A 14225-nucleotide genomic window follows, 5' to 3' on the forward strand; every position below is an offset into this window, starting at 1 on the left:
ATGAGGTCTGTGTGAGAATTTCAGTATGGGATATGGAGTGTTTTACATGAAATATATTCTACAGACCATTCTTTCTCAATCTCACTACTACTGCCACAGTTCAAATCCTCCTGATATTTAAGCAGCATGACCAAGTGTCTCACTTGTTTGAAGCCTTGCTTATAGTCTTTTCTGGTACTGTTTTGTCAGATTTTGTTCAAGATATATTCCTTTTAAATTACCATTTTTCAAAGCTATGATAATAAAGCTGTGTTAGCTAGTTTCATGCAAGCATGATACAAGCTAGGGTTATCTCAAAGGATGGAACCTCTATAGAGAAAAACACTTCCCTAAGACTGGGCTATGGCAGGTCAGTAGGGCATTTTTCATAATTAACAATTGATAGAGGATGGTCCTGCCCATTTTGGATGGGGCAACTCTGGAATGGTGGTCCTAGGTTGTATAAGAACGGAGACTGAGAAAACCATGAGGATCAAGCCAGTAAGCAGCACTCCTTTATGGCTTCTGCATCAGCTCCTACCTCCATGTTCCTGCCCTGTTTAAGTTCCTGTCCTTGCTGCTTTGATAAGGAATTCTTATATGGAAGTGTGAGTGAAATAAACTTGTTTCTCCTCAAGTTACTTTCAGTCACAGTGTTTCATGACAATAGTAACCTTAACAAAGACAAAAATTAAAAGACATTTTGGTATCCAAAGCCTTGCCAGATCTGACATTATCTATCTACCTACTTTACCCTCTTCTGTGTCTTTTAATTAAGCTTGAAGTACATTAGGATGTAAATTCTTACATTATACATTAAACTTTGAACTACTTGTTCCATCTTTAGATATTTTTTGTCATCTTGATAACTGCTTCTCCTGTTTCTAGTCTCAACATAAAGGACCTTTCATGTGAATACTTCTTCTATTACCTTAAAGGGCCTTACTCTAATTTTAAATTTTTCATGTGCACTATGGATGATCATTGTCAGTCACTCATATTTTATATGTGTGTTCCTGTCAAGACTGTATCAGATTGAGTGTTTCCAATAACAAAATAACATGAAATTTTGTTAATGTCATATGAATTAGAATCAATAGAAATTAGCTGCCATTCACATTTTTAGGGAAGCCTATCTGTATCTCAAGATCTGAGATTATATTATTATTGTAAAGTTTAATTCAAAGATGAAATTAGTTCAGATTAAGTGGGTCTTGATCTCTGTATGAATCCTTAGATGCTATAATAATATTGACAAATATAACAACAAAAACTGAATAACTATTAGGAAGTAATTCTGAGAAATATCTGTAGAATTCTTCAAGGAAGTGAGAAGACCACCCATGATCACATTTTTTCCCTATTCATTGTTTAATTATTATTTTTCTTTTATTTTGCATTTTTTGGGCTTTTTCTGATTGATGAGATCACTGAGGGCCTATTGTGAGTGTGAGAGATAATGAAAGAAAAGATTAAAACACAGACATGAAGAAAACTTTAACACAGCCAACTGAAGTATCTCAATTGCCCAAATCCATCTTTGGCTGAAGAATCGGCTCCTTCTAAAAGTAAGTATGTCTTTGATGGTTTGTATTTTATCTTATCATTTTTGTGGTTGTTGTGTTTCAATAGTTCAGAAGAAGAGAATATGAGTATTTTTAAGAGATTCTTCAATTTTGATTCTTCAATATCAAAACCCTTTGTATATGTGGTCAACTCTTTTCAAGTTGCTTGAATGCTTCCAATAAGTGACAGAAACAAATGTTTACTTGGACAATAATACCCTTATATATAGTTGATCTTTAGGTAGATGGTTAGTTCTTTCTTTTAAAAAAAACCTGTTAACTCTTACAGTGAGATATGACATCTGCTTTTAGTTAGTCCTGCATAAAGACATTTTAATAATATTTGACAGCTCTCTTCAGTGTTGGCCCACTTACAAGCTGTGCTAATTCAGAGACTTTTAAGTTTCAAGTGAATCTCTCCAAAGGTGAACATGAACTTTCTCTCATTTGGAATTACAACAGCCTGCTCTGAAACTTATCAATATAAGTACTTTCACTTTGTGACTTCAAACAAAGCAGTAAATATTTCCAATTATCATGCTGTGGAAGTGGAGTTGTGTGTGTGGGGGGGTGCTATAAAACATTGTATAATTCCACTGAACATCCTGATGAGGCAAAATTCAACATAAAAACTCTCAGCCTCCAACATGACATCACCAGTACATGCTATGCTGTTTACTTCCTGGTTGACAAGGCACTGCAGAGTCTGTCCGTTATTTATAAGTTGAATAAACAATGAGTAGAAGCTGTTTTTTGCCAGGGATGTTCATAAGTCATTGAGTTGCCAGTTTTGATGCAAACCCGGAGAATTTCCCTAATAGTTTCTGCCATGCCCCCTTAACCTCTTTATTCCTTAGACTGTAAATCATGGGGTTCAGCATGGGTGTCAAGATAGCATAGAACAAAGACATCAGCTTCTCCTGAAGGACAGAGGGGCTGGAGTGGGGTTGGATGTAGGTGAAAATGGCCATGCCATAGCACAGGACAACCATAGTAAGGTGAGAGGCACAAGTATGAAAGGCTTTCCATCTTCCCTCTGTGGACTGTATCTTTAGGATGGTGGAGATGATCTGGATGTAGGACAGGAGGACTAGGAAGAAAGGTGTCATAAGCAAGACAATGCTAGAAACCATGATGGCAATCTTATTCGAGGAGGTATCCACACAGGCCAATCTGACCACAGCAAGGGTTTCACAGGCTATGTGATCAATATACTTATTTGTGCACATGGGCAGTTGGAAGGTGATGGCAGTGTGCACAAGAGAGTTGATGGAGCCACTGACCCAAGATGCAATGGCCAGCCTTGTGCATAGGCCTGAATGCATGATGACTGAATACCTCAGAGGGTTACACACTGCCACATAGCGGTCATAGGCCATCACTGCCAGCAGAAGGAATTCAGTCCCACCCAAACCCAAGGAAAAGAATAACTGGGCTGCACAGCCCAGAAATGGAATTACTTTGTGTGTGGCAAGAAAATGAGCCAGCAACTGGGGGACTATGCTTGTGGCATAAGACACATCCACAAAGGACAGGTTGGTGAGAAAGAAATACATGGGAGTGTGGAGTCTGCTGTCCAGTCTGATCAGAACAATGATGAGAAAATTCCCCAGTACTGTCACCAGGTACATCAGCAAGAACAGAATGAAGAGAGAGATTTGAGTGTCCTGGTCACCAGAAAGACCAAGAAGGATGAATTCATGCATCTGTGTCTCATTGTTGGTTTCCATTAAAACTATGATCTACAAAGAGTATCATAAATAAAAATACAAGTAATCAAATAACAAGGCCCTAAGTTTCTAAGAATACATAATATATATGACCTGCCAGCCATTTTTAAAATCTGACATAATTTGTGGGGCTTAGAAAACATGTTTGATTCTACTATACATTTTATTCACTGTTTCAGGCATGTAGGCCAATGACTTCATTATGACTTGACATGCCTCACAGAGGGCAGCTACAATCCAGAGATGAAGCAGTGAGGTTCTGTCTGCTCTACATTATTACTAGTTACGTTTATTCTCAGGCAAGAGGAATAGATATTAGAGTTGACAGTGGCCAATATGAGGATAGATGGTTAAGATGAGAACCACAAATTAAAACTACCTCAAATGCATTGACTGCAAACTCCTTGATGAAATGTCTGAGTAAGCTTCAAGAAATGTGAGTGTGAATGGGCATGGGTTTGTGGAAAGATCTGGAATCCAAGAACCTCATTTTATTAGGCTATTTTATTTTATTTGGAAAGGTATTTCATTTCTCTTTGATAATAGGCTTTGATATTGATATATATATATTTATATATATTTATATATATATATAAAATCATGTCTTTCCAAATATTTTAAAGCAAAAATGTAAATAGCTCATGGGAGGATGTGTGGGTACAGTCACTGGTTGTTTATGTCAAGGGCTGGAGGTGTTACAAGACTCTGCTTGGGGCGAATAAAGAAACAAATGCAATTTCTTGTTTTTAAAAGTAGACAGCAATAAAATGAAATCTGTCAAAGCTTTAGTTTGTTTGATCGGTTTTAGTTTCTTAAATTCTTAGTGCTCTGGAAGGAAATAACAATAGAGCCTCTATCTTCATATTCTCCCCTTTCTAAGCTGATTCAGTTCAGAGTCTGTTATCTGAAATTGAGCTGGTCAAAAAAAAAAAAAAAAATCAAATGAGAATGTGGTAGAATGGATACCCAAGGTCAAGGATTAAATAGAAAAGACCCCTAGTGTCCAAGACAAGTATAATACAGGAACCCCGGTAAAAAACAAATTGCCAGGAAACAAATTCTCTGCTTATTATTTGTGCTCAGCAGGTGCTTTTTAGTAAAACATAATATAAAAGGCTATTAAAACTCCAGAGTGAACAGGTGACATTTAAAAGACATATTTAGAACTGACTCAACTATTGAACATCTGTCTGTTCATTAATGCATGCAATGCCGGGGGGAAAGTAGGAGGCAGGAGAGAAAGACAGAGCAGGAGGCAGGAGAGAAAGAAAGACGGAGCATGGTAGTCATGCTAGGGTCTCTGAGCTAAAAGTAGAAAACTTCCTGTTTCAACTGTCTTATGTAACAAACAACAAAACAATATCTAAGCCATACATGCCTAAGCCATATATGCTCCAAACATTTGTGAACAGTTTCCCTCACAGAGATCTACAACATCTCTGAGAACGTAAATTTAACTTATCCTAGAGAGTGTTCCCACAACTCTTGTTCTAGTGGCTTTATTTTACTAATTATAGCAATTATTATCATATTATATTTCTTATAGCAAAGTATTTTACTGAACAGTTTGCATATAGGCAAAATATTAAGTTGACATATTAATTGATTCAATTATGTTGATCCTATTGAGACTCCTATTCGCTATCTGTAAGCCTGTTGCCTGATTCTAAAAATTCTTTTAATTCTTAAATGTTATTTTGTTTTTGAGATAAATTTGGGATTTTGAGTGGGTTGGCCTCAAGCTCACTATCTTCTTTTAGAGACCCAAGGGCTAGCATGTGCAACTGTCCCAATTCAAGAAATTTTTTTTTGAGATAGGATATGTAGCTACAGTTGGCCTCAAACTCCCTCTGCAGCTCAAGATGACCTTGAACCTTTGCTCTTCCTGCCTCTGCCCCATAAATTCCAAGATTGCAGATGTGCATCATTATACCTGGTTTATGTGGTTCTGGAAATCAAAAACAGGGATTAATGCATGCTAGTCAAGTGCTCTAACAACTGGACTACATCTTCAGACCTCCCAAATTAATATTCAGTTAAACCCACTTTCTATGCTCTAGGGTCCAACTTGAAAGTATGTAAAGAATACAGGATATGTAATTCAAAGTCAAATGAAGGACAAAAGATGGGTTGGTCAGACAACACAACTGTCAGCAAATTACATTGGGCTCTCTCAAAAACTAGGTGCAATTTTTATTCTAATTTTATAGTGAAAATGCAAATGTTTTGTAACATAATCCAAGTCTAATTTTTCTCATAAAAAACAATATCTTAATCTTTTAGCTATCAATAATTTGCAGTCTTTCTACACTTTCTTTTTTTTTCATGAACTCAAATAACTAAGGAAAAAGTATTAGTGCTTTTATTCCATACAAACAAGAAAACAAAGGTGTCTTAGCACAGTGTTAGTTGTGGAGATGATACTCACAATGAGTGTTTAGCAGCCAAGGGTGTGCACTGTTTAGCTCAGCCTCCTGTGCAGGGCAGCTTGTCATTGTTTCCCTGTCATTTTCAAGAAGGAACTACATACACATTTGCCATAAATCTATGTCGAGTGTAACAAATGATAAAATTGTATTTCATTTTTCTTTTGATTACATATCTTCATCATTGGCAAATCTCAAAGCACAACTGTCTGCAACAAGACATCAAGAAAGAAGGATATAACTTGGTGATTAGTCTTCTTGAATATAGCACCAGGAAGGAGGAATTCTTTTTTTTTTTTTAATGAACAGTGATGAAAGTTCAGTACTCACTAAGCCTTAATAAGTAAAATACAGTATTTTGGAAAGTACAGTTGAAATACACCTTAGAAATTCACAAAGTTCTTCTAATGGCTAAAGTGTGTGCTTGGGTAGAACATTTTTTTCTTTGCTGAGCATGTTAAAATTAAATAATGTTAAATGGAAGGTTTGAGCTTTGTGAGATGAAGCTTCAGACGAAGCCAGTGTGCTCAGTCATCAGTTTCTGCTGATGTTCATAATACATTACAGTCCAGAAAAAAAAAGTTGCAGTTTTACATGACAATGAACTAAGAATACAGGGAGAGTAGAAGAGGTGTTACCAGAAAAGAATGATTTTTCTCAGTTAAATTGTTACCATTGTTTCATGCTAGAGAAAATTATCTCCCTGTGATTTTTGCTTTATTCAGTAATTATTGGTTACAGCACACATCAAGATCCAAATGTTCTGTCAATGACACACATGCAAAAATGTGTTCAGATTCCTTGAACAATTATACTTGACTTAATACCTACTTTTTTTTATAAATCCATCAACCTCTTCAATAAATTAAACTATTTCTTTCTCTCATGGAGACAATTAAAATTTATCATAAGAATTTCGTCTAAATAATAATGAATTGAGTGTCATTTTAAGGTTTACTTGAAAATTTACTCATCCTCCTAAACATTCTCTTGTTTTTCTAATCTACTACTATATTATAACTTCTTTAGCTGAAAATATATGTCACCCAAAGGTCATGAACATTCCAGAATACTAGTATGCAAGCAGTCATCAAACCTTGGTTAGCATTTTATCTAAATAGATAAATAGATAAATAGAATAGGTGAAGTTTGACTTCAGACATCATTTCCTCTATTTTCTTAATTGGTTTTGATATTCCATCTATGAAATGTTCACTTCCTATTACATTGTGTAAGAAGCTTGATTTCTAGCAGATATGGACCCCATTCTAGAATTCTTCTTTATATCTCCATATCTTTACAGAAATTTATTTAATGGGAAATCAAGAAAGTCAGTATCTTAAATCCAGTCAAACATAGTTACAGTGGAAAATCCTCAAGCAAAGACTTGATATTATTTTAGAATCATAGAATCAAGCGTTACTCAACTATTCTGATGTACTTTAATTATATCTGAATAGGTGGTCACTTACGCAAGGTTTTTATTTATGCCAAGCTCTTTAACTCTCGTATATAATTCCCAAGAGAAAGAGACATAGTTCCAAACAATTACAGGACTTTCAAACATGAAAGTCTTTTACCTACCACCCCCTGACCACATCTAGGAGCTGAGAGAAATAAGACTTTGGAAGAAGCATGAACAGCTGAGCATCAAGACAAAAATGAGAGATCTGGTCTTCAAACACTTACCAATTGGTCAGTTGAAAATGCTCACTCTGCTGGCAACACACAATTACCATGTAGGCACTAGGGATCTCTTCTGATGCCACTGTTTGTGGTGTGGTACCATTTCTTGACTGAACATAGTTTTCCTCACTTCTGTGTTGGCACAGCACTCAGTTGGTATGTCCAAGAAAAGATGCAGCCAGGGCTTGGGTCTGAGGAACTTCTTCCATTTGAAAGACCCAGACCCACATGACAGATGCTTACCTCACATATAACATATATGTAACTATGAAAAGTCACTTTGTCCTTCTCTTAGCTATCTAACTTAGGGAACTTGTGTTCTCAGTCCTCATTCCACATTGACTTGGTGATACCTCCTGGTTCTGTTGGTTATTACAAATGGCTTCCTTCAGGAATGGAACAATACTTTCCATATGCAAAGAATACATGATCATATACTTTGAATAAGCCTCAAACATACAATATGAAAAAAGCGAGGTACACAAATTTTCCCACCAACCATGCTACAGTGAAAATGCCCTCTACTATTGTGTGTGGAAGGTAACTTAAAGCTAGAGAAGAAAAATACCAAGTCCTTTTCATAAGACAATTGGCTTGAACAATGGCTTTGGTAATGTTCCACTGGGGATTAGTCACAGTTGGCATCCTCTTTGGAGACTTTTACAATCTTAGCTGATCCCTGGATACAGACATACTACACAGGAACTACAGATGTTATTCTCTCATGCTGGTCATGATAAACCAGAATCTTACCTTCATACAGTTGAGTTGTCAGTGGAGATTGCTCTTTGATTCATGGAAAGGTTTGTCTTACCCATGGCTGCACATGTGGTTGTATAGGCAGACAGTATCTATCCCAGGCAACTTTCTGTCATCATTATATTCAGACGCAGAGAAGCGCAGGGACACTTTTTAACATATCAAAAATAACTTTGTACCCGAAGAGCACTAGTATTTCTTATTCTTTGGGGTTTCCATTCTGGCTTTCCTCTGATTTTGTATGCCTGATTTTTCATATAATCTGACTCTAAACATTATATGCCCATGTCGCAAACACTAGATTTTGAAATCTGTCATTGCTGACCTATTGTATCATGTTAGGTTGTGTACATCTCTGTTAGGTTTCTATCTAACATTCCTTTTGTCAAGGGTATTACTGCAGTAAAACACCTTCATCAGGAAAGATTCCAGAATACATTCCTGCAGCTCACTCAAGAACTAACTCTGAGGTGGGCAAGGAAGATCAGAAGTTCAAGATTATTGTTGGTTAATAGCTAGTTGGGTGTCACCCTATATTACATGAGACTCACTCTCAAAGGAAAAGAGAAAACCATCCCTAAAATATGATTAAGATATTGTAGTAACCACTCAAGCTATTTTGAGTTCAAATTCTAAGTGCTAATGATTTTGACAATCCATTTCATTTTACATTTCTATTACTTCTGTTGAGGAAAAAAAGGCAAAAAAAATCTGTATGCCAATGCTCAGGAAAATATTTGAGATAAGAAATCTTACTGCAATTGATCACTTATTTTTTTTTCTGAAAATGTACTATCCTTCTACTACATATTTATGATTGTCTTTAACTATTTACAAGTTGTACTAACCTATGCTTGTCTCAAAATATTTCCTCTTAATAGTCAAGAAGAATTCATTTGTATTAATTACTTTAATAAGTAATAAGTTCTCTTTCCCTAACTTCTGTTCACTCTTTTTCTTTATCAGTACTTAAGTTTCTAACTGGCATACTCATACTGTGGCAATGTCCCTAAGCCTCAGTAAAATTGAATGGTTTCACTGCATTTCTTATAATCTTGAGGATGAGAGAATTTCAGCATTAGCAGTCGATATGTCTGATCCTCCTGTTACACAGGCCCTCTTGATATTGGTATTTAGATTCTCCAGTGTTAGTGTCTAGCAGTATAACCTGTGTTCTAAAAGATGATTCCTATGTGTACACAGTGGTGACCACACTGATCAGTGCCCCAGGCCTCCAGGGTCCCATGACTTGGAAATCCCCTGGAACTTGTTTTCAAAAACTATTGGAGGGAAGCTCAAAGATGATCCCCAATGGGCTCACTCCCAGCACTAATAAAGTGAGACAGAGGCTACCCTGGTGACCTGCAGTTGACAGAACCCCTCAGGAGCTTTTGGAATTAGGGTGTTAATTGTCACCACTCCCAAATCTCAAAGGCAAGCCTACCATGTTGCACTTTCTCTCCTGGTGGAAGGCTGTTCTTCATCTCTCTATTTTCACAGTTCCACTGAACCTTTAGGTCACTTAAGTAAATCAGCTTTGTGACATTTTTTATGTCATCCTACAACACAAATAGATTGTTCCAGAGTGCTTGTGTTCTGAGGAGGAGTGCCTGGGTCTGATTCAAAACCAGGTGAAAAATAAGATACTCTTCAATGATCTCCAGAAGGCCCCTGCTTTAGCTTCTGGAAGCACAAATCCCATCCTCTGTTTTGTTGGGGAGCATGCAGTGAATACAATGGGTGGCTGCGATGACGGATGATCAGGAAATGTCTTATGGCACAATCTAAGTCCAAAAATAATGGCACTGCATGAAAAGATGTAACTCTGAATAAATACACAAAAATACTCTTATGCTTTACATGAATAAACATGGAGGCTATTACGGATAGTGGAAGCATCCTTAAGAGGTGGGGCTTGCCTGAAGGAAGTGCATCACTAGGGAAAGTCTTTGAATATTAAGGGTGAGCTACAATCTAACTCTCCAAGCTTCCTGTAAGCTACTTCCTTTTCCAGGTGCTCCTACTGCCATGATATCCTTCCTCACCACCCTCCCCCAAACATTCTGGACTGAAATCTATGCACGGAACAAGAGTATCCCAGGGATCTTGTAACTGCACTGACAGCACTGCAGTCTGACTAGGACAGACACTGATTCCATGTCTCAGCCAACTAAATGAAGAACACCAACGTCAGAAATAATCTTTTTTCACTACTTTCCTTCCATAGAACATTCTCCTACATACACACATTCTCCCTTCCCCCTTCTCTCCTTGTCTCATACACACAGTCACACATACATACCACACACACATTCATACTCTCCTACACACACATACTCACAGACTCACAAATACATTCACAAATTCACACACACATTCTCACATGCACACCCCACATACTCACCCCACACACACTCACACACTCCCCTAGACATCTGCACACACACTCACCTACTTGCTCATAGCACAATGTCTTCTGTTCTCCCCACTTTAAATAGTGTCTCCTGCACAGAAAAATGACCTGTTAAATATCTACTTAGAAATTGAATCATTTCCTTCCAGAAGCATTTATAAAAGCCAAGCTACTATTGATTCATGAATTTGGCATTACAAAAAGTAGCAGTAAAGAGACAAATTGCTTCTTTGGAGTAATTGTGTATATAATTTGAGTGAACTGCTTCCAGTGAAATATAGATTTTTAGAAAAGAATGAAGAAAAATTAATGAAGAAAATATTGACTTTTCAGCAATGGCAACGAAGAGCTGGACAACCACCTGAAAACAAGGATCCTAGATTTAGACCCTAAACAAGATACACAGCATACCTCAGGACACCTGGATGGGATACTCAAATGTAATGGAGCAGAGAATTACATGCTGAAATATGACATTTGATTAACAAATTGTTTTCCCAAATAAGACATCAAAATTGTGATTATAAATGAAATGCATTTATTTACTTTCCTCAAAATTAAAACCCCTAGGACTGGCAAGATGGCTCAGCAGTTAAGAGTACTGGCTTCTCTTGCAGAAAATTGGGTATGATTCCCTGCACCCATATGGTGGCTCACATCAGTTTATATGTTAGATCCAGGAGAACTAGTGCTTTCTTTCCTAGTTTTCCTGGTTATCAGACAGCTATCTGTTGCACAAGAATGTATAGGCAACACACACATATAAAAATATATATATCTTTTAAAATTAAAGCTCTGCTTCTTGATCCTCTTAAGAGAATAAAAATATAAAATAAGCATCCAAAGTATCTAAAAAATTCTCAGAACACAACAACATCAAACTAACAGTGAAAACTGAATGGAAGATTTAGCAGACATCTCAAAGGATTACAGATAGGTGAGAAGCACAGGAAAAAAATATTCAACATTAGCATTCTTTAATCACTGCAAATAAAATCCTCAAAGAGAAGCTACTTGCCACTTATTTCTGACCTTTTAAAGAATATGAAACTGGCCTCAACAGCTGTTGTCAAAGAGACCCTAGTGACTGCTCACACAGTTAGCACATACATTCTCAGTTGGTGCAACAACTTTTAAAAATAGCTTGGCACTTTTAAAGAACTTAAATATTCCTTTGCCAAACAAACTAGTCATCACTTCTTATGTCCGATCTTATTTCATCCCACAGAAGTAAAAACAGTTTGTTGAACGCTTTTCAAAGTTCTTTCATTATTCTTAAATGGTAGGAACAACCGCAACGTACTCTTAAATAGTAAACTGACAAACTATGGGAAGTCAATGAAATGGACTATGATTCGGCGATAAAAAATACCAACCAGTGTGATTTACAACATCAGTATGCTATGTAAAAAATGCAATGTGCTAACTTAAAGAAGGCAGACTCTGAAATATGATTCCAGTCATATAGTATTTTACAATAGGCAATTGCATGAACCTGAACTGTGATTTCTATTGGGTGTTGTTCAACGGAGCAGATGGCATTTAAAAGACAATATGGTATATTTTGAGGAATAAAACATCTCTATATCTTCAATGATACATAACTGTAAGCCTTTTTCAAAGCTTGTAGAAATGTGCAAAAGCATGAAATATATAAGGTAATACTAATAAAATCATGTTTAACAGGAGTTGTCTGTTATTACTTTCTATAATTTGAACAGTAGTTTGAGTAGAAAATTAAGACCCAGTAAGGAATTAATAAATCTACTAAATATAATTTAAAATATATGACAAGGCCATGCTGCTTATCTAATTTTAAACAAACTGAAATAATATTAAATGCATTGATAACATTTAAAAATTCTGAGTTAGTAAAAATTGACTCATTAGTGAGCTGTTGGAAATTAAAGAACATCTGTTATCTGTAAATAGCACAGTGCTATCTAGATGCACAGAGGATATTTTTAAAATATGTATACCCAAGCTATGATCTCATTACATGATCAAAGGTACACTAATTGCTGAAACAAACAATGCCAAAATAGTAATGACTTGCTAATGTGATTGATGAAAATTTTTCATGTGGGTGATTTGAAGGAGATATGACTTTTCTGAGTAGCTCTTGTCCACTCAGTGTCTTGGGACCTAGAACCTTCTACCAACAGATAATCAGCTCCCTAGATCTAAGCCCTGTGCATTTTGCCAACCATTAAACAAGAGAAGCACTCTTTTTTTTTTTTTTGATCATTTTGCTCTTTATGTTTACTCAATCCAACATTCAGAAGATAAGATTCTATAGGTAGATAATAGTAACAACTACCCACCCTTTAGGGGGTGATCCTGTAAGGAGGACCAGCAGTCTCAATTAACCTGGACCCCGAGATCTCTCAGACACTGGATCACCAACCAGGCAGCATACACCAGCTGATATGAGGCCCTCAACACATATACAGCAGGGGACTGCTGGGTCTGGGTTCAGTCAGAGAAGATGTACCTAATCCTCAAGAGACTGGAGGCCCCAGGGAGTGGAGAGGTCTGGTGGGGTGCGGGATGTGGCAGCTGGGAGATAAAATCTGGAGTGTAACAGAAAAAAAAAGATTAAATAAAAATTTGAAAAAAAGGAAAAAGAAAAAGTTATTGGGAATAGTTACAAGCTTACTTTAATATATATTTTCATTATATATTAATATATTATTATTACTTAATATATAACATATCAACATTGTATTAATTAATGCACTTATACATTAATACAATAACACATATCAATGTTATATTAATATCATATGTTAATAAACCATTATTATATTAGTAACATTAATTTTACTTTATTACTATATTAATATATACTATTAATATAAGAAATATACTAATAAATTCATATCATATATATTGTATGTATGTGTTGGATTCTTTTACTGGGGTGATAATTCTCTCTCCAAGGGTCATAGACAATTTAACAAAAACCCTAGTCAGGCGTGGAAAACCCAGTAGTTGGCCAAGAGTATCCAAGAGATTTCTAAAATAATATAGGCTATCGCTATTATACTTGGTTATCTCTCCGAACTTGAAAAAATATTGCTAAGAACACTATACATCTCAAACATATGATATAGAAGTATAAAGCTAGAACTGACTTGGAAGTCTTTCTGTGAAGACTAACTCTTAGGATCTGAAGGTGTAATGTAAGATGCTAAGGAAAAAAAGCAATCAGTAGTCTTATCCATCTATAAATCTGATGAATCATAACCATGACTAACCCAGAAAGGTAGCCTAAATGGTGCGATAGTGATACTTCTTTTCTTAAGGATAACCAACAGCTATCTGATTTGTGTAAATCCCACTCAATAAGTTAGAATTTATGGCTAGCACTGTATACCTGCCCAACTACTTATGGCTGGTAAGAAGATCATAGGCCCTAGAAGAGTACTTATTACTATCTTTTTTTTAAATCAATATAATTTTTTGTCCTAAATATTCATTCTTAACCCCACATATATACATGTATACTAACAGATATATTAATATTATTTATTTAATAATATATTATATCAATATATTATATATGCATATGTACATGTATATTTATGCATATATATATACATGATTATATATGTGCATATATCATATCAATATAACACACACATATATATATATATATCATCCC

The 14225-nt window shown here is 35.8% G+C and overlaps 1 protein-coding gene across 3 annotated transcripts; it reads right to left on the minus strand.

Annotated features, from left to right (window-relative positions):
• Nucleotides 1-1326: 1326 nt before the first annotated feature.
• LOC117720993 (olfactory receptor-like protein OLF3) lies at nt 1327-9451 on the minus strand. Of its 3 annotated transcripts, none has more exons than XM_034519683.2 (3): nt 8140-9451; nt 5703-5909; nt 1327-3286 (listed from the first exon to the last, which is right to left on the minus strand). In XM_034519683.2, the coding sequence occupies exon 3, from the start codon at nt 3272-3274 to the stop codon at nt 2318-2320; it is 957 nt and encodes a 318-aa protein (XP_034375574.1). In that variant the 5' UTR covers nt 3275-3286; nt 5703-5909; nt 8140-9451; the 3' UTR covers nt 1327-2317. The 3 variants fall into 3 exon arrangements, 2 of the variants coding, with proteins under 2 accessions (XP_034375574.1, XP_076769554.1); XM_076913439.1 differs by having other exon boundaries at nt 7390-9451; XR_013104042.1 differs by having other exon boundaries at nt 2495-2634.
• Between the last annotated feature and the right edge of the window lie 4774 nt (nt 9452-14225).

Source organism: Arvicanthis niloticus, chromosome 15, assembly GCF_011762505.2.
Source record: "Arvicanthis niloticus isolate mArvNil1 chromosome 15, mArvNil1.pat.X, whole genome shotgun sequence".
In the NCBI taxonomy this organism is placed as follows: domain Eukaryota; kingdom Metazoa; phylum Chordata; class Mammalia; order Rodentia; family Muridae; genus Arvicanthis; species Arvicanthis niloticus.

Excerpts from the sequence above, each read along its gene's own strand:
- LOC117720993 (XM_034519683.2), bottom strand. The coding sequence starts at position 3,274 with ATGGAAACCAACAATGAGACACAGATGCATGAATTCATCCTTCTTGGT.